The sequence below is a fragment of the Taeniopygia guttata genome, chromosome 7 (genome assembly GCF_048771995.1).
Source record: "Taeniopygia guttata chromosome 7, bTaeGut7.mat, whole genome shotgun sequence".
Classification (NCBI taxonomy): Eukaryota; Metazoa; Chordata; class Aves; order Passeriformes; family Estrildidae; genus Taeniopygia; species Taeniopygia guttata.
This window is the reverse complement of record NC_133032.1, coordinates 14,946,291-14,969,924: the sequence shown is the minus strand read 5'-3', so window position 1 is coordinate 14,969,924 and position 23,634 is coordinate 14,946,291. Positions and strand designations below refer to the sequence as shown.

Here is a 23,634-nt window from a genome sequence, read left to right as displayed (position 1 = left end):
CCTGAAGAACTAAGCACACTTCAAGAACAGGGCCACTGTGTGTAATTTTTTGCTTACAGTAATCCTCCTCTCCTCTGGAAAATCTTCATGACAATTCCACTCTCATTTCAGAAAGAGCTATTTGCCTTTGGAGCTCCCAGTGTTGCTCTTGCAATATCACAGTACCTGAGTGACACTATTCTGCTTGGAACTAGTGAAAAAAGAAAACAGTTCCCATACAGCTCCCAGTAAGTAAAGTTTTTAATGCCAATGTCTAGCAAGCCCACAGTTCTGACACCTGTGAAACTGGACTTCATCTGAGGTCAGAAATTTGGTTCCATACTTTACAGAGCTTCAATTATTAGGTTGCTTCAATGTCTTTCATATAAAAGAACTTTTATATTGCAGCTGGTGGTGGTGCAGAAATACACTTAGAATTATACCCTTATCAGACAGAAAAGAATTGTCTCAGCACACAGTACTGAGCACGTGTGATCTATGTGATGGCAGACCAGATAACTGAACAATTCTGCATCAACTTAAATTCTCTTAATAGATTCACTGCCAATTTTTCTGTTAGGGTCCTACCCCAAAGCCAAAAATCAAAATAAGATTCTATGCTGTAGCCAGTTCTGCTAAACATGGGATCTGCTCCCTTTGTTTTTAAAATGCAGCAATGAAGCAGGGTCTTTGTACTTAAAACCTGATATGAATGCAGCATATCTTGCAGTACTTAGTACTTACCTGCAAGATATCTGTAATGTGTTGTGAAAATAGTTCTGATTTTTATTGCAGAAATAGAATGGCATTGCAAGTGAGAAACTTAAGATCTGAAAGAAAATTAATCCTCTGTATATATGTCATACATATCCATCTCTAACCTGGACACTGTGTTAGTGCAAGCATCTAACTCTGCTTTAACTCTGCACCGTCTCAATTTTCTCCTGTGCAATTGTTAGAACTACAAAGTGAAGGATTGACAATGTCAAGTGTGTGTCTTGAATGCTGACAGAGCAGATGCTTATCCTATTGAGATATATATATATAGATAGATAAGTATGTGTATACACACACACATCTATTCATCCATCCATCCATCTCTATGTAAAAAAGGTGAAACAGAATAGTACACAAATACTACAGATAGAAGTGGGTTTAGTGGGTTTGACTGGTTTTAGATGACCCATAGCCAAGAAGTAAAAAAAATGGCCTTTCAAGATACTCTTTACTTAAATATATAAATACAAACAATGGATAAATATCAAGCAAAAACTACACAGTAAAAGAACCAAAACAACCCAAACCACAAACACCAGTGCTGTCAGAATAAATCTTTTGCATAGTAAATTTAAAGAAACTTACTTGCAAGGGGTTCCACTTCCCAGCCTTCCAGCACAGCACAAGGGAAAGGATGAACAAGCAGAGTAAGAGAGAGCAGGAAGCAGTCTTCGAAGTTACTGGTATGATTCAGGCAAGACAGCTGAGGCTAATAATTGCTAAAAGCAGAGGAGACTAAAGAGCTGCTTCCAGGCAAAATACAGCTCATGAATCTTTCTTTCACAGATGGAGCGGCAGATTCTGGGCTCTGCCAGTGCAATGGCTGAGCTCTCCAGCACATTCATAGATAGCAATTTTCTGGAGAACATTCCCATTCACTTTGGGGTCAGTCACATCAGTGTGTGCTGCTCTTTAAGGGCAAAGTGTCCTGACTTTACATGATCTGTAAGGATTAGCTCTACCATTTGGACATAAGCCCTGTGTCTGCACTGCAAGTGTATTGGGGCTGGTAATTTTGGGAGTGACATCTTCCTGCCAATGTACCACTGGTAGCAAGACACTAAGTTCTAGCCCAAACAAACAGAAAGAAAATACACAGAAAGAAAATACATAGCTCTTTGCAATACCTCATTAATACACAAACCCAGAAGAGGCTGTGATCTGCCACTTTGCCACTAGCAAACACAGCAGAATTTCATTTTATTATTGCTATCACTTCCAGCTGTGAAATGAACATTTTGCCAACAGCTGCTATAAAGAAGAAAGTCAAAACTGGTAGCCCCAAGAAAGCAGTTTACTTGTTGGGTTTATTTAACATGATTTCCCTTATATAGTTTAGTTCAGTGTACCACGTTGTAAAGAAGTGCAGAAACACATATAAAGACAATCACTATACAGAGTATTATTAACTTATCTGACAGTCATTAGTAGTGGGAAAAAGTTTCCAGGAAAGGAAAGAAGAGTTTATCTAAAACAAGATGTGTCTTCAGTAGCATGTTATGGATTAGGAAAAAAAAAAAAAAAAGAAACCAAACCAAAAAAAAACCAACCAAACAAAAAGTGACTGCTATTGATAATGGAAAACTTAAAATCATTAAACAGATGTCTTACCCCGTGCTGTCTTACCTTGCCCTTTGAAATAGCTTTGTAGGCTGCCTTTATGATTAGGTATGACCAAAAACAGTGCAGAATTTGAAGAACTATAAGCAGCACATTGAAGACCCACAAGGCAGGAAAATTGCCCAGAGCTTCATATAGTTCAAACAATGTTGTATTTAATATCCTAGGAAAAAAGGGACAGAAAAAGAATAACACTTTCCTTAAGCCAACAATCTCAAAGAGGTTATTTTTAAATCAAAATGACAAGTACTTCATTAGATGGGATCCACATGGACAGTTGGTTTTCAAAGTAACAGTGACTTGGACTGAATCACACAGGTGTCTCCAGAGAGAAACAACCTCAAAATGTCACTTTCAATATTTAACTTGATTTGTAAACATTGCATACAGAAAACAAAGGTCCTCAGTGTGCATTTCTTCTCTTCATCTATACAGCTAGCAGGTGTTTGTTGACTCAAATAAGTCCTCCCCTGATTCATAACAAAAATTACTGGCCCCCATATTAGCCATCGTTTTGCACTAAATCTGATTTGCATACACTTATGTACAGCCAAGAGTGAGGCTTGGGCAGCTAGGACAGGTGAACAATGGGACTGTGAGGGATGGGAGACCTTATTGCAGCCTTTTGGTACTTTAAGGGGGCTTATAAAAACACAGAGACAAGCTTTTTAGTAGGGCCTCCTGAGCTAAAACAATGGCTAATGGTTTTAAGCTAAAAGAGGGTAGATTGAGACTAGATCTAAAGAAGAGGATTTTTACAATGAGAGTGGTAAAACACTCTCAGATTGCTCAGGGAGGTTGTAGACTCCTCATCCCTGCAAACATTCAAGGTCAGGTTGGACAGGCCTCTAAGCAATCTGATCTAGATGAAGATGTCCCTGCTCATTGCAGGTGGGTTGGGCTAAATGACATTTAAAGATCCCTTGCAATCCAAATCACTCTATGACCCTAAGACATTCAGGCAGGTCTACACATTTGAAACAAATTTTTGAAAATCAGCATTTCAGATGCAGGCAATAAACTGATGTTGCAATAAATTCTGAAGCCTTGTGACTACAGCACTAACTTTCTGCTCAAATCCTGTGCCACAGCAGGTGATTCAATCTATTCTAGCAAACAGCCTGAGAGCAGAGTGGAGAACAAACAATAGAAACAATGGCATTTTAAAAAAATAATGATCTAGGAATCGCTGCTAACTAGGGGGAGAAAAATAAGGCAATATAAGGATTTGTCAAACTTCATCCACTTTCCCTGCTGATGCAGAAATGAATTCAAAACTCCGCGGGTTTTCTGTTCCTTTCTCCTTGTTTTAAACAGCCATCCCCGCTAGTCAGCAGATGGCGCGTTCAGCCCGGCCAGCACGGCGGGCTCGGGGCACGTCCCGGGAAAGCGGCACCGGGACCCCCACCGGCCCCAGGCACCGCAGATACTGGTCTCAGCTTTTTAATGAACAACCACATCTGCGCAGCCCTCTCCAGCAACTTAAATCCAGTTCAAGTAGTACTAGTATGAAATATGTACAGACAACAAATCCGGAATACAACATTTAGTGGTAATGATACACACCCAATGTGTGTAACACCATCGATCAAAAATCAGCCGGTGATTTCTGATACACTGGACTTAATACTGTAGGGGTGTTTCATAGTACTTCTGCCTTTTAATTTTTGCCCTCTTACAGAAGTTGAATGCTTAATAACCTTCCTGTACAGCTGTGTTTTTACACTGTCTCCTGTTTATGGTGTGAACGCCAGAAAATGCTTTCCAGTTTGGAAAAACCCCATCACATTAATGCTTCTGTCAGATAGAACTCTTCAGTCTCAGCTTTGTGCAATCTGTTCTGCCAGTGGTAGCTATATTTGTCACAGTAACACCCCACTTTACAGTTCAAGAGGGCACTCTCATCATATCAAAACAGAGGTAGAGCCAGCACTGTTCAACTTCACCAGTGCTTACTGCAGTCCTAACCATTATATCAAATTCAAACTTGAAATCAGCAACTCCTGTACATAAAGTTACCATTGTTTATACTCAACTGTCTCTATGTCTAAAACATTATATGCCACAGAATTGTAAATGAAGCTTCTGCAGATTTCTGTTTATATTTTATTAACTGGACCAAATTCATCTCTGGGGACTTACACAGAAGTCAAGTAAAAAAAAGCAGCATTAGAGATGAGTTAGTACACTCTTGCAGAATTCAGGAAGAAAGCAAGGCCAAAAGAGTGCTTTTGATACTAAAAACAATCACATGTGCAAATTACTTGTATGTTGTGTATTAGGGAAATAAGCCTTAATAAAAAAGCAGATTTCTTTCTAATCTGTTATGTCTGGCAAACTAAGGACAGGACTGGAATTCTCCATTAAAGGTGCAAAAAGGATCTCATGAATTGCTCAGCAATGCTAAGAGGGTTCAGTGGTTTGATGTGCAGGCAAGGTGTTCATGTGGAGCTAAGGCTATGTCTAAGCACCTACAGAGCAGAAGCTGAGTGAAAAATACACAAAAATAGAGAAAAAATGATGAAAGCAAATAAATTCTCAAAATAAAGAAATTATTTCACATTAAAAGTCCAAAATGGGGAAAAATTCCTAAGATTATGAGTCAGAATATACGGAGAAATTATACTTGTAGAGACTGAGGAAGAAAGGAAGGGAAAACAAGTTAGACCACTTTCCATCAATTTCACTCCTTCAAGTATTCAATGGAAGCATTTTAATCAACTACACAAATAATATGGACTGGAAATAGCAGCACAAAAATAGATTACATGGAGAAAAAAGCATCTATAAGATGTATATGCAAATAAATCTCAGATTCAAATATTCAGAAAAGCACTTAAATCTGTAAACACACTTGCTGGGACTTTCCAAAGCTCTCCAGTGAATAAATCCCAGTTTTTCTAAATTAATGGTGGAAACTTTGATTCTTGGGTATCCGACTTGAAGCAGCTGGACTTAATCTCACAGGGGAAAATTACTTTAAGCTGCAAGTGCTCTACCTTTCTGAAAACTTTTGTTAGCATTTCTCAGATCTTTGCAACTTGAAACTAAATGTTAGCTTCTGCTTTTGAAAATAATTTCTGGACTGTTTGTTTTCCAAGTCCCTGGAAGATTTTGATAGCTGAAGAACACAACACAATTTCATGGAAGGTATTCTTCCCTCCTTAAATGCATCTCAAGGAGGGTGAATGTGCACCTGGCTGTGTGAAGCACTCAGTTTAGCATCTTGAATTAAGCAGTATCGCTGATGAAAGCAAATAAAAATAAATTCACCACTTAAGATCCAATCTCTTCTTACAGAAATCTGTGGTATTTTTTCAGGAATGCTGCCACAATATCTGAGCCACTGGGAGAGATAATCCTGTACTTACTGTACTACCACTCTAATTAAACACTCAGAATAAAATGAACACATTTTCAACAACTACTAAATAATCACCTGCAACACATCAGCAGTAACACAGGTTTTTCCTCTAGTCTCTAGCTCCTTATCTAGACAGTGAAGCAGTACTTGGGACACTAGAGGTAACAGATCCACTCTGACTTACTAACATTACACTCCCCTCTGACCACTTTGTGAGCCCAAATCCAGGCTCTTGGGTATCAGCTACTAATCTTGGCAAGTTGATCCTTTGTCTTGCACCAAGGATGAAAAGAAAACCTGGAGATGGAAGGAGATAAAGAAAGAGAGGAATGGGTGGAAAAGTAAAATCCTTATCTGTATTGTCTGAGAACTGACAAAAATGTGCTGTGTTTGCTTCTGAAAGGATCCTGAGAGAATTGAAGAGGTGAAAAGGAGGATCATGTGGAAGGAGTAGGTATTTTTCCAGATAAGCAAGAACTTAGTTATAAACTCTGCAGAAAGATGCACAGCAGGATGATGGGCAATATTATCACATCCAATGGGAGCAAAAAATCTGCAGCTGAAATTAATGCTACTAGAGGTTGCCTTCCCTTCTGCAGCACTGTCCAGTAACCAACATATTCTGCTGCAATATGCTTATTAAAGTCACTTTGTTAACACAGCACACTAGATGGAAGTCTCAGATATGATCAAGGACAGCACAATATGATACCAGCTTGTCTAAATAATTCGGAGTACATGTCTTTATTCCCATTATGTGTATATTAGACAGCTGTATTCTATATTGCACCATAACACCTGTACTGGGACACCTTTCAATACTGCATACATTACCAAGAAAATACGTAACTACATTTTTGTAATTATGTAGTTACATTAATTATTCCATTTAGTGCAAGTAACTCAACAGTCCTCCTACCAGCAACACTTCAAAGTGTTTGTCCTTTCTGTAATTTTTCCTTTAAAAAACCAAACAATTGCACTTACCTACAATCTGCCCCCAAAACATAGTAGTTTATTCTTTATTATATGTAGTAAAAAGTGACTATGACCAAAGAATAAAAAGTCAGGTGTTCTAAATTGTGGATTTAGCTGTTATATTAACTTATGTGATCTAAGAAATTTTCAAATTTCTTTACACAGTTCATTTTTTGTTAAAGATGGGCACAAAGTATTGGCACACCTTGTTGGCCACATAAAGATGCTGTGAGAATTATTAGCTTGTTTATAAAACACTGTGGACTACTTCCTTACCAGATGCCATAAACTGATAGGTAGAAAAAAATGTCACTGAGACTCACAGATAAATGAAGAGCAGTGGAGTGTGAGAGTAAATATATGTGCACATGTTGATCAGCCACAGGATGATAAATCAGATACCTTTCATCAATGGTCAAGATTCATCTCTAGGATTTAGACTGAAATCTATGATGATTGAAATCTAATAGGAGTTCATATCCCAGGCTGTCCTAGTTATTTTTAATGACAGTGCTACACAACAGACCTTACACACAGATGTTTTTTCTGCATGAAATTTCAAATGAGTTAAACAGCTTTTTACCTGAGAAGTGTATGGAATCATACACAAAACAGCCATCAATTGAGGAAACTGGTTTGTAGCACTCCGTGTACTGGAGGCCTCAAACTGCAGTGCAGCTAAATATTTCATTATAGCAAATCCAGTAGATAAAGGGCTATACTGCCAAGTTATTCATCTGAGTTTCAGCTTGGCCAGCTGCTGTGTCTATATCACTGTTCTGCTTCTTGGTTCCTGCTAAGTTGGAGAACAAGCTTGTTTCCCTTCTCAGATCCGCTGTCTCTTACATTTTCAGCCCTTCAGAATATCAGTGCATGGCAAATACAAGAGAAGTAGCAGAGACCTACTGTGAACAGAGAAGAGTCAGATGAACCAGTCACCCATACAGAAGCAATGAAGCAGGGAAAGAAGGACTGGGGGAGAGAGAGATCTTTCAACAGCATCTCAGACTGATTCATCAGATTGTTTGGTTGGTGATGCTCATTACCTTCCTTCTTTTAGAGAGCTGATGAAAGATCTCTGCAAAATGCAGTGACAGAAAGAATATAAACTATTGAGTCAGGATTCAGAGCAACATTAAATCCACATACTTCAATTTTATCAGTGAGGTCACCACTATGTGGCATTCTGCTCATCTACAGCAGCCCCACACAGAGGATTTCCTGACATGGTACTAATACATGCTCAGCTGCTGTGGAGATGGGTGGCTCCTGTCCTAATACTAATCAGGAACAATATGTCTTTGCAGAAGTTACAGCCCTGACACTGAGACTGTGTATTTTTAAGTCCTGTGTGCAGATCAATAGGATTTCCAATTACTTAACTAAAATGATGGAGCAGGCAGGAAATTATTCATGTTTGATGTACTGTAGAAGAGACCTGATCAAGCTGTCACTGTCCTAGTTTCAGCTGTGCTTTTCACTCAATTCTTCTCATCAGCAGTTACTGCCCACTAGCTGATTTTGCAGCCATTGGTATGAATAGTAGCATTTACACTCTTGTGGATAGAAAAAACAGAGATACAAAGTCATAGGCACTTTCACAATCCAAACTCAAACTTCAGAAGAGTCCTTCATAGACATCAGGATATGAAGAGAACTCAAGATCCCTAGCAGAATGTAATTATACTCAGCAAGATGTTGTATCAGTAGTGTGTTATGGCAAAATGCTTGGGTAAAGACCCATGATAACACCACACAGGCACTGTAGAACTGTTATGATAGGAATGACACTTCCAAATCTGAAAATCTTCAGGCACATATGTGTATGTGCAACAGAGAACACATATCAAGATCCATTTTCCTGGAGTACATGTTGTTCTCCAAAGAGGAAAAGCATTTGTTGTAAACTATACAGTTTCCAATCTTTGCAAAACAGAGTATCAGAGTATAAAGAAGCTATCCTCCTGCCCCTTTCTGTTAACTAAAAATAAGAGCAGTTGTGCTTAATTATATACAACATCAATGTCTGTGAAATCATCCCTAAATGGCTTTCAGTTTAATCCAGTTTTCTTAATTATTTATACTTCCAGAGATATTATGGGTCAAACTCTGCCACTGTGCAACCCTGATGAAAGCTATTGAATGTGCTCATTTAGACGGGGGCTGGGTTTCTCCCAAGGTGTTCAGACACAATGACCTCTTCCTAGCTGAACACATAGGAGATACCAGCTCCATCATGGCTGTTGATCATGGTGTTCAAAAGTCACTTAATATTTCAAGCTGGTAAGTTAACTTACTCTCCTGCTTTTGCAGAGCTTTGATTTTTACATCCCACATATGTCAGAAGCTTGCAGTAGCATTGTTCTGCTTTTGTATTGACTCTGTAGCACCACAAAATATGTGCCAGTAACAGCAAACCCTGGTGCTAAAGATATCTCTAAGAGAAAAGGGGCTGAGAAGAGGCAAAATGTTTGCACAAGTTCAAACTACCTACCTGAGCTGATTTAAAAGTGACTAAGATGTCTAGCCACAAGAAAAACAACAATGCTGCTTCCCTTGCCCTGACACATTTATGCTTGGCAGAATAATTCTAAGCAAGAGAAGTGCCACTGCACAAGTATCTGTCCTGCTTCCAATTGGAGCACAGGTTTTAGACAGGACATTTTTCTTAATAAAAGAAGTAAGAACACTGACTGAATAGACTGTCCTTCACAACAGAAAGCATTATTATAGCCACAGAGTACAGTCTATACAAACTAAAAATGAGGATAAGAATGGCTTTGGAAATCTGATGAAGTCTTTTTTCATATAATTTCTTCCTGCTGTGATCACATGAAAATTTTAAAAACAGCAACACTGAGCAAATGCCACTTTTTGTTATTTACATTGCAAGCCCATAATGGTGAATGACATCTCTAACCTTTCAACTTCTTATAGCTTATCTGTAAGTAGCTGCATCAGTATCAACCTGGTACTCCAGAGATTTCATCCTTGCTTGTTGTAAAGCTCAAGAGGCCTGAGTTCACAAATGCAGAAAAAAAAATTGAGGAAATAAAATAACTAGGCATTAGAAAGGGTAACATCTGATAATGTTCTGTCAGAAGCAGATGGGATGACAACATTATATAAGCTCTGCTGAAGAGCTAAGACAAGAGTTGTAAATTTATAGAGACTTAGGTTATTAAACCTTTTTTTAATCCATAAATTGAAGTCTATGAGTTCTTTGAATATACTATTGTTTGCTAAAACCTTGATATTAAATGCTGTTGATAAACTGATTGATTATAAGTTGCCTGCTGGAACTACAAACAGACTGAAATGTAAGCACATCAGATAATTTTTGCTAGATCTACAGCATCCACTCAATGACAGTATGAACAGCATCAGGAATAAAGTACCAAAATCAAAATTTATTCTTTCAGTATTTGCTACCCAGAAGCAACATATGATTATGATTGTTCTCTGGTTTAGACAATATTCTGAGCAAAATGAGCTTGAGACAGTGTCAGAAGAGATCATCTAAATAAAGTTATTTTATTATCCTAGCTAAGCTAGAAAGGTTTACAATCCAACAAGAGCACCTAAAACCATTTCAAAACAATTGTGTTCATTCAGAGTGCAGACAAGGTCTGGGCAGCTGGGATTCATCTAGCTACCTGAATTCTCACAGTGTGAAGTACCTGACCAGGACTCTTGCTTTAACCACTGCCTATGTATTGCTTTGGTACTGTAGGGTGCTTTTAAGGGTAGGTTGGAGCTTTCTGTTTTACCAGTATGTTCAGAGGAGTGAAGCAGAGTGACTCTGCTGGGGTCCATGTGCTGTCTTCCCACACAAACACACGTACTCCAAGGGCCAGTCAGGAGAAAATGTGCCAGGAAAGAAATCCAGCATGAAAGACAACAATACAACTTCACTGCTTGTTGAGAGCTGTACAAACCCAGCCAATATCAGCTAAAGAACAAAACGAGGAAAAAGAGAGGGCCAGCAAATCTTTGCAGCAGCTGCTACTTAAGGGGTTCTGCACTGCCCTTTTGCTCAGAGAGAAGCTGATTCCAGGATAAATGAACAAGAACAGTTCAAACTGGCATTACTGTATCACTATTTGCAAACACAGTGTTTAGGACATTAAAGACAGGGCTATGTCCCACACTAGTGTTCTGCCAGTGGTGGAACTCAACAGGAGCTATTCTGCCAGTCCTGCAGAGATGACTGCAGGTCTGGTAATAAGTAACTAGGGCTCATTACAGCTCACCACGATCAACAGAAGTTAATTGTAACTCATGAAGAATCACACCAGGCTTGTTTGGTTCATGCAGATGCTCACTGCCACATACAGGCAATTAGATAGCAGCCATGAGCCAGACTGTGTGTACTGTCATAACAAGCTTTAAAAATGAAAGAATAGTAAGGAACAAAGTTGTTCTTCTGAGAATTGGCTGACCCATACTTATATAAGGTACATTGACACCAAAATCTCATTTAGAAGCCACACACTGCAGCTGATGCATCCTGATTAGACTAGCCAAGGGCTTGTATAAACTCTATGAACTTTTTGGTTGAGATTGCTTTTATTCTCCCTACAATCCTGTATCACCTGAGAAGGCATCATATTCCCCCTGACTCATGGAGAGTTTTGTTCTATGTTGTAATTTGTTAGAACAGTGATTATGTGCAAGTGGGAGAATTTCACAAGCAAAATGTCTTGTCAGTGAAAATAGCAGCTTTACTCCTACATTCACTTAGCAGCAGGAGGCAGAAAGTATCCTGGGGTTTTTGAATTATTGCTGAAATGAACTCCAGATGTCTGCAGAAAGACTCCTAAATATATACCTAATTGCCAGTTTCTTTTGTCTTAGCCCCGCTGTTAAACACCCTTCAAACAACAGCATTTGATACATTCTGAATTCTTTATTAGCACCTTTATGCACAATGCAATGGCACTTGTGCAAAGGGGCAGCACCACAGCACACCAGCGCTTCGGAAGTGACGTCTCTGCAAGCCTGTCTTGAGTATTCACCTTCCTGCATGGGGGAGGTTTTCTTATAAATTACAGCCTTGCTTTTACATTACATGCACAATGATTTTATACCTCTTAGCCCTTATACTAGAAAAATTTGCATATTTATGTAATATTAATCAGGCACCAAATTTTGCTATTTTGAATTTTCAGCAAAGGAGAGCAAAACTATACTTCCTGGCCTGCTGCCACTCCAGTGAGTCATCTTTGCTGACATGCAAACTAATAGAGCTGAAGATTCAGAATTGCTGTTTCATAGAGGAAAAGGATTTGGGAGACACAAGCTCATGTATGCCATGGCTCATCCCTGCTAACTCTGACTCCCACATACATTGCCTATAGCACAGCTGAGAACAATGAAACTCCCTCTGGCTTTATCTAAGGGTAGCTATTAGGAATAGATGCACAGAATATTCTTAGTTGGAAGGACCCACAAGGATCATCGAGTCCAACTGTTAAGTAAACCCCATACAGGGATTGACATACATCAAGGTTTTGGTCTGGAAATAAAAGGGTCTTAAAAAAAATCAAAATATCATCTATACCACACGAAATTATTTGCATATTGAAATAAATAAAAGTATTTTTCATTGATTAAGGGATACACTGGTTTGGGCTTGCAAAGACTTAGTTTTCTTCGTGGTAGATAGTATAGGGCTATATTCTGGATTTGTGCTGGAAAGAGTGTTGGTAATTCCGGTATGTTTCTGTTATTGCTGAGCAGTGCTCATACAGAGTAAAAGCATCTTCTGCCCCTCACAGTGAGGAGAATGGAGATGCACAAGGAGTTAGAAGGGGACACAGCTGGGACAGCTGCCCCCAGGGATACTCCATACCATACGGAGTCATGCTCGGCATACAAACCTGGCGGAAGAAGGAGGAAGGGGATCATGTTTAGAGTGTCAGCGTTTGCATTTCCCAGGTCATCATTACACATAGAGCCCTGCTGTCCAGGAGATGGCTGAACACCTGCCAGCCCACAGGAAGTGGTGGATGAAAGCATTGTTTAGCTTTGCTTGTGTGCACAGCTCTTGCCTTAACCTATTGAACTGTGTTTATCTCAGCTCATGAGTTCTCTCACTTCTACCCTCCTGATTCTCTCCCCCATCTCACTGGTGGGAAGTGAGAGAGCAGCTTTGTGGGGCTTTGTTGGCAGCTGGGGTTAAACCATGACAAGGCAGAGGGATCACCAGGGTAACCACTCTGGTTGTGACAGGGAGTACACAGCACACTGTCAGCTGCTGCATTCCTCAGTCTCCTGCACACTCTCCCTTCATGTATTTCTACATTGCCAATACTCATTTTGAGCTTTCTCTTTTCTGTGCTAAACCATTCTGCCCGTCCCAGTCTTTCCTCATGTGAGAGGTGCTCCAGTCCCCTAATCAATCTCAGTGACTGCTTGCTGGACTGTCTCCAGCAGCTTTGTGCCTCTCTGACACCGGGGAGGCCAGAACTGGACAGAGTGCTCTACATGTGGCCTCAGCAGGGCTGGTAGAAAGGAAGGGTCACCTGTCTCAGCCTGCTGCCCACACCCCTCCTAAGGCAGCCCAGGGTTCCACCAGCCTTTGTTGCCACAGGGGCACAGAGCTGGCTCATGTTCACCCCAGTGTCCACTGGAACCCCCAGTTCCTCTGGTGCAAGGCTGCTTTCCTGGTGGTCAGCCCCCAGAAAATACTGGTGCAGGGCCCTGCACTGCTTTTGCTGAACTCCCGAGTCTCCTGTTTGCTGTATCTCCAGCCTGTTGAGGTTCCTTCCCTTTGGATGGCAGCACAGCCCTGTGGTGTATCAGCCATTCCTCACAGGTGGGAACATGAGCAAACTTGCTGAGGGTGCATTCTGCCCAATAATCCAGTAATTATGTAATTACAAGCCAGTAATTTCATCATAGAAGGTTATCAGGTTGGCCAAGTATGATTTCCCCTTTGCAAACCCATCCAGTCCTCATCTGACTGAGCCTTCCCTTAAGCACAGTCATATATTGCAGTCTCCAGGGGCAGAAATGCACTGGTGAAATTGGGTCCTCCCTCCATTTCTCAATATAAAACAGAAAGCGAGGGTCAAGTGAAATCCTATGAGCAGGAATGCACCATGTTTCCTATCTGAGATCATAGAAGTAGAAAAACCAACTTACTTCATTTACAGAAATTCAGTGAATGGCCCAGTAGGCTTCAAGGAAGGACTGAGCAAGGGAAGTAAAACTATTTAAGAAAGAAAAAAATGCTCCTTGAAGAAAATAAGTTTTTCTAAACATGCAGTTTGTGTGACTAGCCATTTCCATGTTTTGTCATATTTGTTCATCAACTCACAACACATAGGAACCAGGCATTATGGCAATATCTTTAGTCATCGAATGCTAAATGAGACTTCTACCCTGTAGGGTTAAGCAGAGCTGATGACAAGTTCCCTAAGGGCATCTTGGTCTTACCCTGTTTGCATTAACAAAACCTCAAAGAGATGTCATTAGTGAGGTTTGGAAAGGAAACTGTAGCAGGGAGGTTGACATTGGCATCAGTAAATCCTCTGCATATCTGAATAAGGAGCTCAGTGGTAATCTAAATAAACTCTACAAAGGGTATAACTTCTGTCATTCTTGCTGCTTCCCAAAAACAAAACTATCATTGTTATCTTGTGGTGCAATGAAAGACCTCTCTTACTTTCCTATAAATACAGATATCTCTGCTAGTTCTGTTTATAAGAAAGAAAAGATTGAGAATAGTAAAGAGCCAAGGCCAACACCTTCTCTCAGTCCTCCTCATATATAGTGCACAGGTTGCAGAAAAACTTCAATGCACTTTTACAATGAAGTACATCCATGTGTTTCCTAATTAGCCATCCGCTCTCTGGATGCAGAAGATCCTTGCTAAAGAACCAAACATTTATGCCAAGTCTGTGTGCTTACAAGAGTGCAAGCACATGCAAGCAGCTGACTGTCTGGGAAGATGTGAAATTACAGTAAAAACTGTGAAACTGCCTTCCAGACTTAAGTGTTACACAGCTGCCCCAGGAACCCTAGTTCAAAGGAGAGGTGGAAAAGGAGCAGCATGCAGTATTGCAATCTGCATGGCAATAACATCCTTATAGCAGGTCAGACTACTTATTCCACTGTGTTTTTCTTTAAGCTCAAAGCGTTCATGAAGGATGCACTGAAAGCTACTGAGAATATTCTAGCTTCAAGCTTAGCTGCTGATTGACTTTTTTGGTGACTAATATTTCATTTTCATCTCCTTTCTTGCCAATACAGCCAGCCACCTGCTAGACTTAAGCTATGCTGCCTCCAACCCACTTATAGCTTAAAACCAGCAGAAGGCCCAGATGTTTCTCATCTAGCACACATACACACAATGGCACTCTAGCAAATAGGCTATTTCAGCACCTGGTTATGTCTGAAACTCTCCCTGGTGCTTTGGGAAACAGAGTAACAGCAAAGAATGGTGTTCAATTATAACACAGTTATTTCCAAGCTTCTTGGTGCCTAGAGCTTGAGGAAAACAATGTCCTTACTCACCATAAGGGATATATGCCAAGCCTACTGACAATGAAGACAACAGCAAATGTAAGGAACAGAAGGTCACTCAGTTTTTGACACTTGCAATAGTTTGCCATTTTGGCAGCCTGCAAAAGAAAAAGATGTCTTTTTACTTCCATGAGGACAACTGAATTCTCTTGTACAGAGTATAAGCTGTAAGAAAATGAAGAAATAAAATTTTAATGAAATTGCTAACATTTTCACTGGGCCACCTCTTAGTGATCTTGGAACTCCTCTCCACCAAGCAGCTGGAAAATATCTTCTTTGGAAAAAACCCAAACCACACTACATAAAACTATTCTAAGTATTTAATTTCTTTATTTCCTTTATTTTAATTTCATTTTTGAGATTTTACAATTTCAGATCTGCAAAACTCTTCTAAGCCTTTTATGAGGGTTATTGGGAATCCCAGTATGTTTATGGTGTCTTTGTCCCCATCCTCTTTACCAACTTATCTTTCACCTTTCCAGTATGCTCCACTGGCATTTTCAGCATCCATCTTCCATGTGTCCCAAGCTCTCTGACCTTCTAGTAGCTACTATATATAAATTTTGTCTCAATTCCTCTAGCATATCTACTACAATTTTTCTGAAGCATCTCTTCTTCCTTTTCTGACTATACTGAGTACTTTCCACCTCAAAGATTATACTGCTTTCCTTCAAGTATTTTTCCGAGTCTTTCTTTTCATCCTCTGCTTTCTAACTTGTTGCCTTATGCTTATATTTACATGCTTTTCTCACTTGTCTTCAAGCAATCTTCTGACTCCTTCCCAGTGAAGGACTCACTAATTCATTACTCTTCTCTGAAACTGTTAATTAAAACACTGATCTCCCCAGAGGTTTCTTTACCCTTTTCTCCCTGAAGAAAATGGTATATAGGGAAGGAAGCTTGTTTTAAGATGACTGTACTGCTTCCACAGTGTTAATGTGTGCAAGCAGTTAATTATTTTAAAATAACATCTGCTTTGAGATAGGGACAGTCTTCCTTCATGTTTTCTGTCAAATGTATCGAGAGAGTCCACTTAAGCCACTGGGAACCCTTTCAAAGCTCCTTTCTGAGGGGACCTTCATCCAGCTCCCAGGATCCCAGAAGATACTTGTGCAGGCCTTCCAGAGTATGAAGAAGGAGCAAAATTACTATAACTATGCCTACAGAATACAATTCTGAATGCAGAATTCAAACCAGAGAAACAGATAATTTGGATGCCAAAACCAAACTTGCACTTTTGGTTGTTATCCAATTTCTGCAATGTTCCCACTAAAAACCTGAACATGAAGATTATTTCTCACTAAATAAACCAAGTTAGGAAGCTCACAGAACATGAGGAAAGCCACCACTGCTGTGAAGAAAACATAACCTTTCTGAATCAGCCCTATTTTCTAGAGGACACACACAAATTTCCTAGCAGTTCATACTCACAGCCTAGTTTTAAGGAAAAGAGAACACTTTGGTGCCAACATACAAAGCAGAAGCATTGCTAACTTCCTTGCTTTTCAGATGATGGAAAATTCAGTACAGGAATTCTGGATATATTTCCATGGTGGCAGTGTAAAAAACTGGTTTCATAGTGCATGAGACTGATATTACTATAGCAACTTGTAGTAGTAGCATGCCATTTCTCAAAAACAGTACAGCTATTGGAACATTGGTTCTCAAAAAACAAATTACAGTAACTCTACAACTTATAGTGATAAAGAAAGACTACAAAGGGAATTAATATGTTGTTGTAGGATGGAATTTGGCCACCTAAGACAATAGAATACAATTTTCTGAGTTTAAAAACCATGAATACAACTGAGGAACACAGAATTACAATTTCTTGATAATCCTACTATGGTTCTTCCATACTTCCAGATACCTTAAGACCCGTGGAAAAAATCTCACCTCCAGTATTCCCACCAATGCATTTTTTGCAATGAGAATAACAGAAAATGGTGCTTTCCAGTGGACGTATTTCATTGTGAAATGGTAGATGGAAAGAGTCTAGTGGCCACCAGAAGTAGCTTTTCATTTCTACAAATATCTACTAGGCAACACAGGTCAGGTGCACAACTGACCCATCACGGGAAGATATTTAACCAACTTCTTTAGCAGTTTGATAGGTTTTTCCTCTGCAGGACCTTCCCCTCGGTAATGTCAGCAGTATGCAAGAGTCCATGTTCTTTCATATGGCACCTATGTTGTGACACACTGCCCTAGCAGAATTTCCAGTCAAACTGGACTGAAAGAACTGACTAGAAAGACCACTTAAGTATGTGCCTCATGAGGAAGCACATCTGATCAATGTTTGCAACTCCACTGAGAATACCAGCAATTCCTCTTTGTCTTAGTGAATGAACAGAGAGTAAAGTTTTAGTTGGCCTAGTACAGCTTCTCTCTAGTGTTTTTATAGTTCCACAGACACTGGTCTGATATAGAATAAACATCTTTAAGTACTTCTTTCTGGTGATGAGAAAAGAGGAATGAAGAAAGTTTAGGTGAAGTCACAGCTAGTTATATACATGGCTAAAAGAGAAAAATAGACTTGCAAAGATGTGATTATTTTTATCACAAAAAATCCACATTCTCTTTTGCTTTCTATCTCAGGCAGTTATGTGCCTTCTAAAACAAAAAAGATTAAAATATAAAAACATATTTACAGCACTACTGAATCAGAATGGCAGATTTTGATTTTGCAATAGATGACTCATGCAGTAAGCCTATATTCTTGCATAACAGGTATCTTTGTAGGTACTTGAATAAAAATTAATTGCAGACAAAATAGTTATTAAGTTTGGAGGAGAGTTCAGAGACAGCCAAATTCCAGCATGACCCAGAGCTGTCTAGTAACTGATAAAGGATGACAACATCTCTAAGCCGTCACTATGGAAGTTACAGATCCTCTTGACGTAAAAGAATTTCAATCATCCCTTCTTCTCTAAATACAACTGCTGGTACTGGGATCCAGAGGCATGGGAACCTGAAAAGTCAGAGGTCAGCTCACTGGCCATGCCCAAATAAGCCAGTAAATTGTCCAACGCCCTCTGCCCAGCAAAGCAGAGCAGAAACACCTGTGACACCTTCATTCTTTCAGAGACAGAGTAATTTCTCCACATATCACGTCACAGGAGTTAAGAACCAGGTGACCCACTTTCCCCACTTTCCAGATTTTGCAGCTTTAGCTTTTGATTTTCCCATGCTGTATTTAGAATCTGCATGTAACCCTCACAGGCATGCAATGCATTACCTGTCTCTGCTCTGTACAAGCAACATATCAAAGAATAAACCAGTCTGAAATCAGAAATATGTGCTGCTACATGTGCAAGATGTTTAAGCAAGGAATACACTATATTAACCACTATTACCATCTTAAACTGGCTTAGGAACCACTTGTTCTGCATAGGAAAAAGATTCTACCTACTGGCAGGATGACATACGAATGATCTCACCTCTAGGACAATATCAGCCGCATCGTGGAGACATAAGATCAAGGTTCCCACTCGTGTCAAATTGGTTACATATGAGAAGGTAATCAGGGTGACTGTTACAATGTGATGTGTAAACATGATTCCAAAGTCCTAGAGAAGCAGAAGCAAGGAAAAGATACAAAAACCAAAAATCCAATGAAGCAAACACTGATATTCTGTACTCACATACAAAAATGGATGGTTGTTTCTTAAATCTAGCATTATATGTAAGTTATAAAAATATCTACTATATAAGTGTATTATACACACTGCTCTATATTTCATTTAGACTGAATAAAATAATCATTGTATGTTAACCAAATGTGAAAACATTATTGAAAGCTAGGCAATGACCACAATTCTCAGTTCATAGTAATTGAACCTAATAAAATAAACATTTGCAGTTGAAGTTACTTTGAAAAGGCATATGTACATGCAAATCAAATTCCACTGTACTTTTTATGCACAAAGTAACATATGATTATAACAATATGCATAACCAAGTTCCAAATAATGCACCATTCAGAAGAGAGAAAACAGCTACAAAGGAGGGCACTAATGCATTAGGACAGCAGACACCTGCCAAGAACAACTGGGAGAATCCCAGATCCAGGCTTTTATTTGTTTGTTTTTAATCAAGGTTCTTCGTCTTCACACTGTAACAGGGTTAGGAAAGTCATCAAATGAGCTGGAGCATCTCCTCCTAATTGGTTCTAATCCACTGCCTCCCAAATGATGTAGGCTAGCTGGTCTCCACACCAGTAACTAACTCTCAGTTATTTGCCCATAAAGGAACTGTTACTATTGAAAAATCTGGGAGTGGAGGCACTCCCAGAAGTAACATCACATTTCAGATACTTGTCACGGGGCAGATAAAGCAGAGGGAACAACCTGCCTACCTGGACTAGGCTCCCAGACTAATTTATGAGAGAACAGGACCCGCAGAAATGAGACTCTTCTCAGCAAGGCACCAAGTCAGACTAAAGTAAGTCTTGTTGGCATTTTGCCGAACTACCTGCACAGCTTTGAGAAAGGATATTAAAACCCTTAAGAAAAGATCACTGGCAACATTTAACTGGGAAGTTTCTCTATGCACCATATGTAAAACCTGTAGCACAGCTCCCAGCAGATCTCATGCAGAGATCTCTGAGAGTGGCTCTCATGCAGAGCTGACAGAAAGGAGAGAGATCCAGGCAGACAAAAGGAGCAGTTCCTTCAGGCAGCCTGCTCACCAAGTGTATTGGGAGGTGGAACTTGGCTTTCTCATAGCTTTTGTGGGCCAGTCCTGCTGAGTTGTGGTAGTCTTTAGCTAAGTGGCCCACAACAGAGAAAACCAAAACTGTGCCTTCAGAGGGGCAGCACCTGGTTTGCAAAGGAACTGAAGGTACCTGTGAGGGCCCTATGGAAAGTGCCACGAGCTGCAGTTAACACAGGGGCAGCTCCGGAAAAGCAGCAGCTGCAGCCCCTGACTGCACTGTCTCTTCAGTACTGAGAAGCACACCTGCAATGTTCCCAGCTCTCCTTGGGAATGCAGTAGGCACCACTGGTTTTAAGGACGTGCAGTGCCACTGCCGCTCAGTACCAGCACGTGCCTTCCCTGCCAGTCCATGGAAACACCTGCAGCTTGAGCAGCCTCACTAACTGAAGAGGGACAGGACCTGCTCCCAGCCTATCACTCATGTTTAATGCTATCAGGGGCTACAAGATCCTATTTCCTACTCCTCAGTAGGCACCGCCAGTACCTCCAACACAAAACTGAGGAAGGGTAGGAGGGCAGGGAAGGGGAGAAAAGATAAAAAGATTAAAAACAGAGACTCATATGTCAGCTTAGTATATACCAAACAATTCCCAGCCAGGTTATCTGGCCCCCAGAATCATGGAACACAATAAAATACATTCAGCAATCATATTAAGCCATTGCTTTAAATCCATTTTCTTCAAGCAGACAGAAGAAAAAGACAATTAAAGGCTGTTTCCTTTTCTGAGTGTCATAACAGAAAACAAGGGTATGGCATCTCAGTCATTTCAGGAACTACAAACACACATATGAAGACCATTTCACCACTTCACAATAATAAAACCAGCAAAGCACCTACCTTAATCCATGGGATTAGAAGTAAACTACTATTATTGCCCTATGGCCATACTGCAGCCTAGCTCTTTACCTCCTTCACCTGCAGGTACTATGGCACTGTTCTTAATTTTCCTTCCAAATGCAATTATGTTAGCACATAGGCAGTCCTAATGGGGCAAAAAGTCAAGTAGAAGATCTCCTCTATTTTCACAGCTGACACTTTCATGTTCTACAAATACTAGATTTCTAGTCCCCCTTGGATATTCTTGAAGGCATTCCTGACAATATGGATTATTCCTAAGAAATCCTAATGTTCTTGGGCAGCAGTGTTCTACATTTTTGCATGAGTCTTCTTAAAGAAATGCTGTCTGGGGAACTCCTTCTGTAATAGTGTTTCTTTAAAAAGACAGTCACTTGACTCCACCATCTCTGAAACTGAAGTGCTGACTGACCTATGGAAAACTGTGGGGAAAAAAGTAGCAATGATAGAAATAAGACTGTTTTGTTTTTGGGGTTGTTTCCTCTCTGTGACTTTTTTTAAGTCATTGATTAATGCTATGCTCTGAAGAAGCCACCTGTTAGATTTTAGTTATACACAAGGGTATTGAACATCTAGATACCAAGTGGTACCTGTGTCCCAGCTTACTCCAGCACTTTCACCCATATACAGTGGAAAAGCAGCTGTACAGGAACGGGCTTCTTAATTTTGGGTTTTTTTTAGTTAATGTATTTCAAATCATATATATGTTTGTGAAAGATGTTTTTATTTACAGAAGATTCATAGCCACCAGTTGTAACTGCTAGAAGATGTCATGTGCCTACGTTAAGAAAATCTGTGGCTAAGAATAGCAGAAAGAACATATTCGAGACACCATCAGTGGGAAGAACATAGGGCAGACAGCAGAGAAACCCCATGGGTCACAACTTGTAGACAAGCCCTCTGGAATTAAGGCTTCTGCCACCCACATTTGTTTAACATGTCACAGTCATTGACTGAACTGCCAAGTGGCCATGGAGCATTAGTGCCACTGAAGGGCAAAATATCATCTTTGTGGCTTATATTACAGATCAACAAGGAAATGGAAAGGCCTGCAAAACATATGCAGCCTAAACTGCTTCCACTGAAACAAAAGACATAAATTCTGTGCATCTTTCTTTATCAAGAAAAGTCTCTTTGAAGAAAGAAATCTAGTATCCAAATTTGGCAAAATATAATGTAAATTTTCTAGAATCAAAATTCAGTATTCAAGAAAATTAGCAGCTACAGATCACTTTATTCTTGGAATGGCTGAACTGTCATTAAAAAAAAAGTAAAACACAAGCTCTAGGAATTGCCAAATGCTTGGAAATAAAAGGTGTGAATACACAGAAAGGTCTCCTAGACCTTCTACAAACATGTTAAAACTCAGAGTAGAAATTTTATACATTTCTTTAAATGTACCTGTCAAATATTTTTCCATTAACCAATACATCAGGTATCCAGAAAGCTTGTAAATAAGGCTCACTGCTTTTAAGGGTCATCAGGTGCTTTTGAAACTAACAAACTTCCATAATTTTTTTTTCAGTGTTTTACAAAACAGGAGCATGGGAAGCTGGGAAAAGATGATAAAACACCAATTCATACTTAGTTTCAGTCCTTGAAAATTAACACCCTTAAGGGAGAATATCATAACAGCAACACAGTGGATATTTATGAAGCTAAAAGCATGCCATTATAAAACTGTAGAAATTGATACACACAGTTCACTGACTTAATGCCAATAGTAGGTTTGTGCAACAGCCTAGTTTGCTTACACCTCCAGTCAGGTAAAGACAATCTGGTGGAATTTGTAACACCTAAATAAAGTAATAAAGATAAACAAGTATTTGAAAGTAGAAAAAAAAAAAAAAAACCAAGAAAAAACCAACCAAAAACCTGGAAGTAATTTTTGAAGTCATCCGTTTGCTATCAGAGAAGAATAAAATGGAGATGGAGTAAGTCCATTTCTCTTGATTTACATTAAATAAAATACCAGTTCTGGAGTTAGGCCAGTGCTGAGAGTTGCTGCTTCCAGCAAGGACACACTGCACCTCTCCTTCAGACTAACCCAACTACATGAAAAAAAGCGCTTGGCTGAATTCCTGCAGTGCACAAGACTGCCTGGGCACTTCTGACCATCCCAGAATATAACACAGCCACTGATGCTGAATTTAAAGTATCTAAAATGATAACCAGGATTTAGATAAAAATATTCCTTTACCTGTAACATGAAAAGATCAATAGCTTACTCAGGTTGAGAACTGTTAATCTGCTCTATACAAGCCACTTGTGAAATATTACAATAGCATCCAATATTAGCTGGCAAATTTCCTGCTTCCTGTTTAACAGATCTCTATTTCATATGGGCACCATTCCACACATTGCATATGGGGTGCATTACAAGGCTTCCACATTTTTTAAACTAAGCCTTCTTTTAAAAGAGAACTACTATGATGCAAGAACTGGTGTCTCTGTGAAGCTTGTACTCCTTTTTGCCAACTATTGTAAGTCTTTAGTACTAACACTTTTCAGCTCAATAGGCTTCCTTGGCAGCTTGCACTCCAAACACTTTTACTGTGTGACACCAGGGCACAGCTGCATTTCTCCAGTCTGATCTTCCTCATTATCAATTTTGCTTACACTACACAAAGAGCTGTCTCCACAGTCCAAACTGGTGAGTGATTTAATAGGTCATTTATAAATATGGCATCTCCACTGCTCCCTGCTGGGGGCTGATAATGAAAGGCTTTTGACTTGCTATCATTGCACTGCAGATGTTGTGCTCCTGCTCTCTGCTGGACATTGCACATTCTCAGACACAGCAGGTGCTTTG

At 39.7% G+C, this 23,634-nt stretch overlaps 1 protein-coding gene across 3 annotated transcripts in view; it reads right to left on the bottom strand.

Moving 5' to 3' along the window:
• The window catches only part of CERS6 (ceramide synthase 6), a 95,990-nt gene that overhangs the window by 6,610 nt on the left and 65,746 nt on the right, over positions 1 to 23,634 (bottom strand). For 2 of the 3 annotated variants that reach the window (XM_030277425.4, XM_072932207.1), the window contains exons 7-10: positions 18,691 to 18,819; positions 15,242 to 15,348; positions 2,383 to 2,539; positions 1,342 to 1,365 (exon numbers count right to left, since the gene is read on the bottom strand). In XM_030277425.4, the coding sequence (XP_030133285.1) occupies positions 1,342 to 1,365; positions 2,383 to 2,539; positions 15,242 to 15,348; positions 18,691 to 18,819 (417 nt within the window). The remainder of the gene's footprint in view (positions 1 to 1,341; positions 1,366 to 2,382; positions 2,540 to 15,241; positions 15,349 to 18,690; positions 18,820 to 23,634) is intronic. The other variant, XM_030277426.4, reaches the window with a different exon arrangement.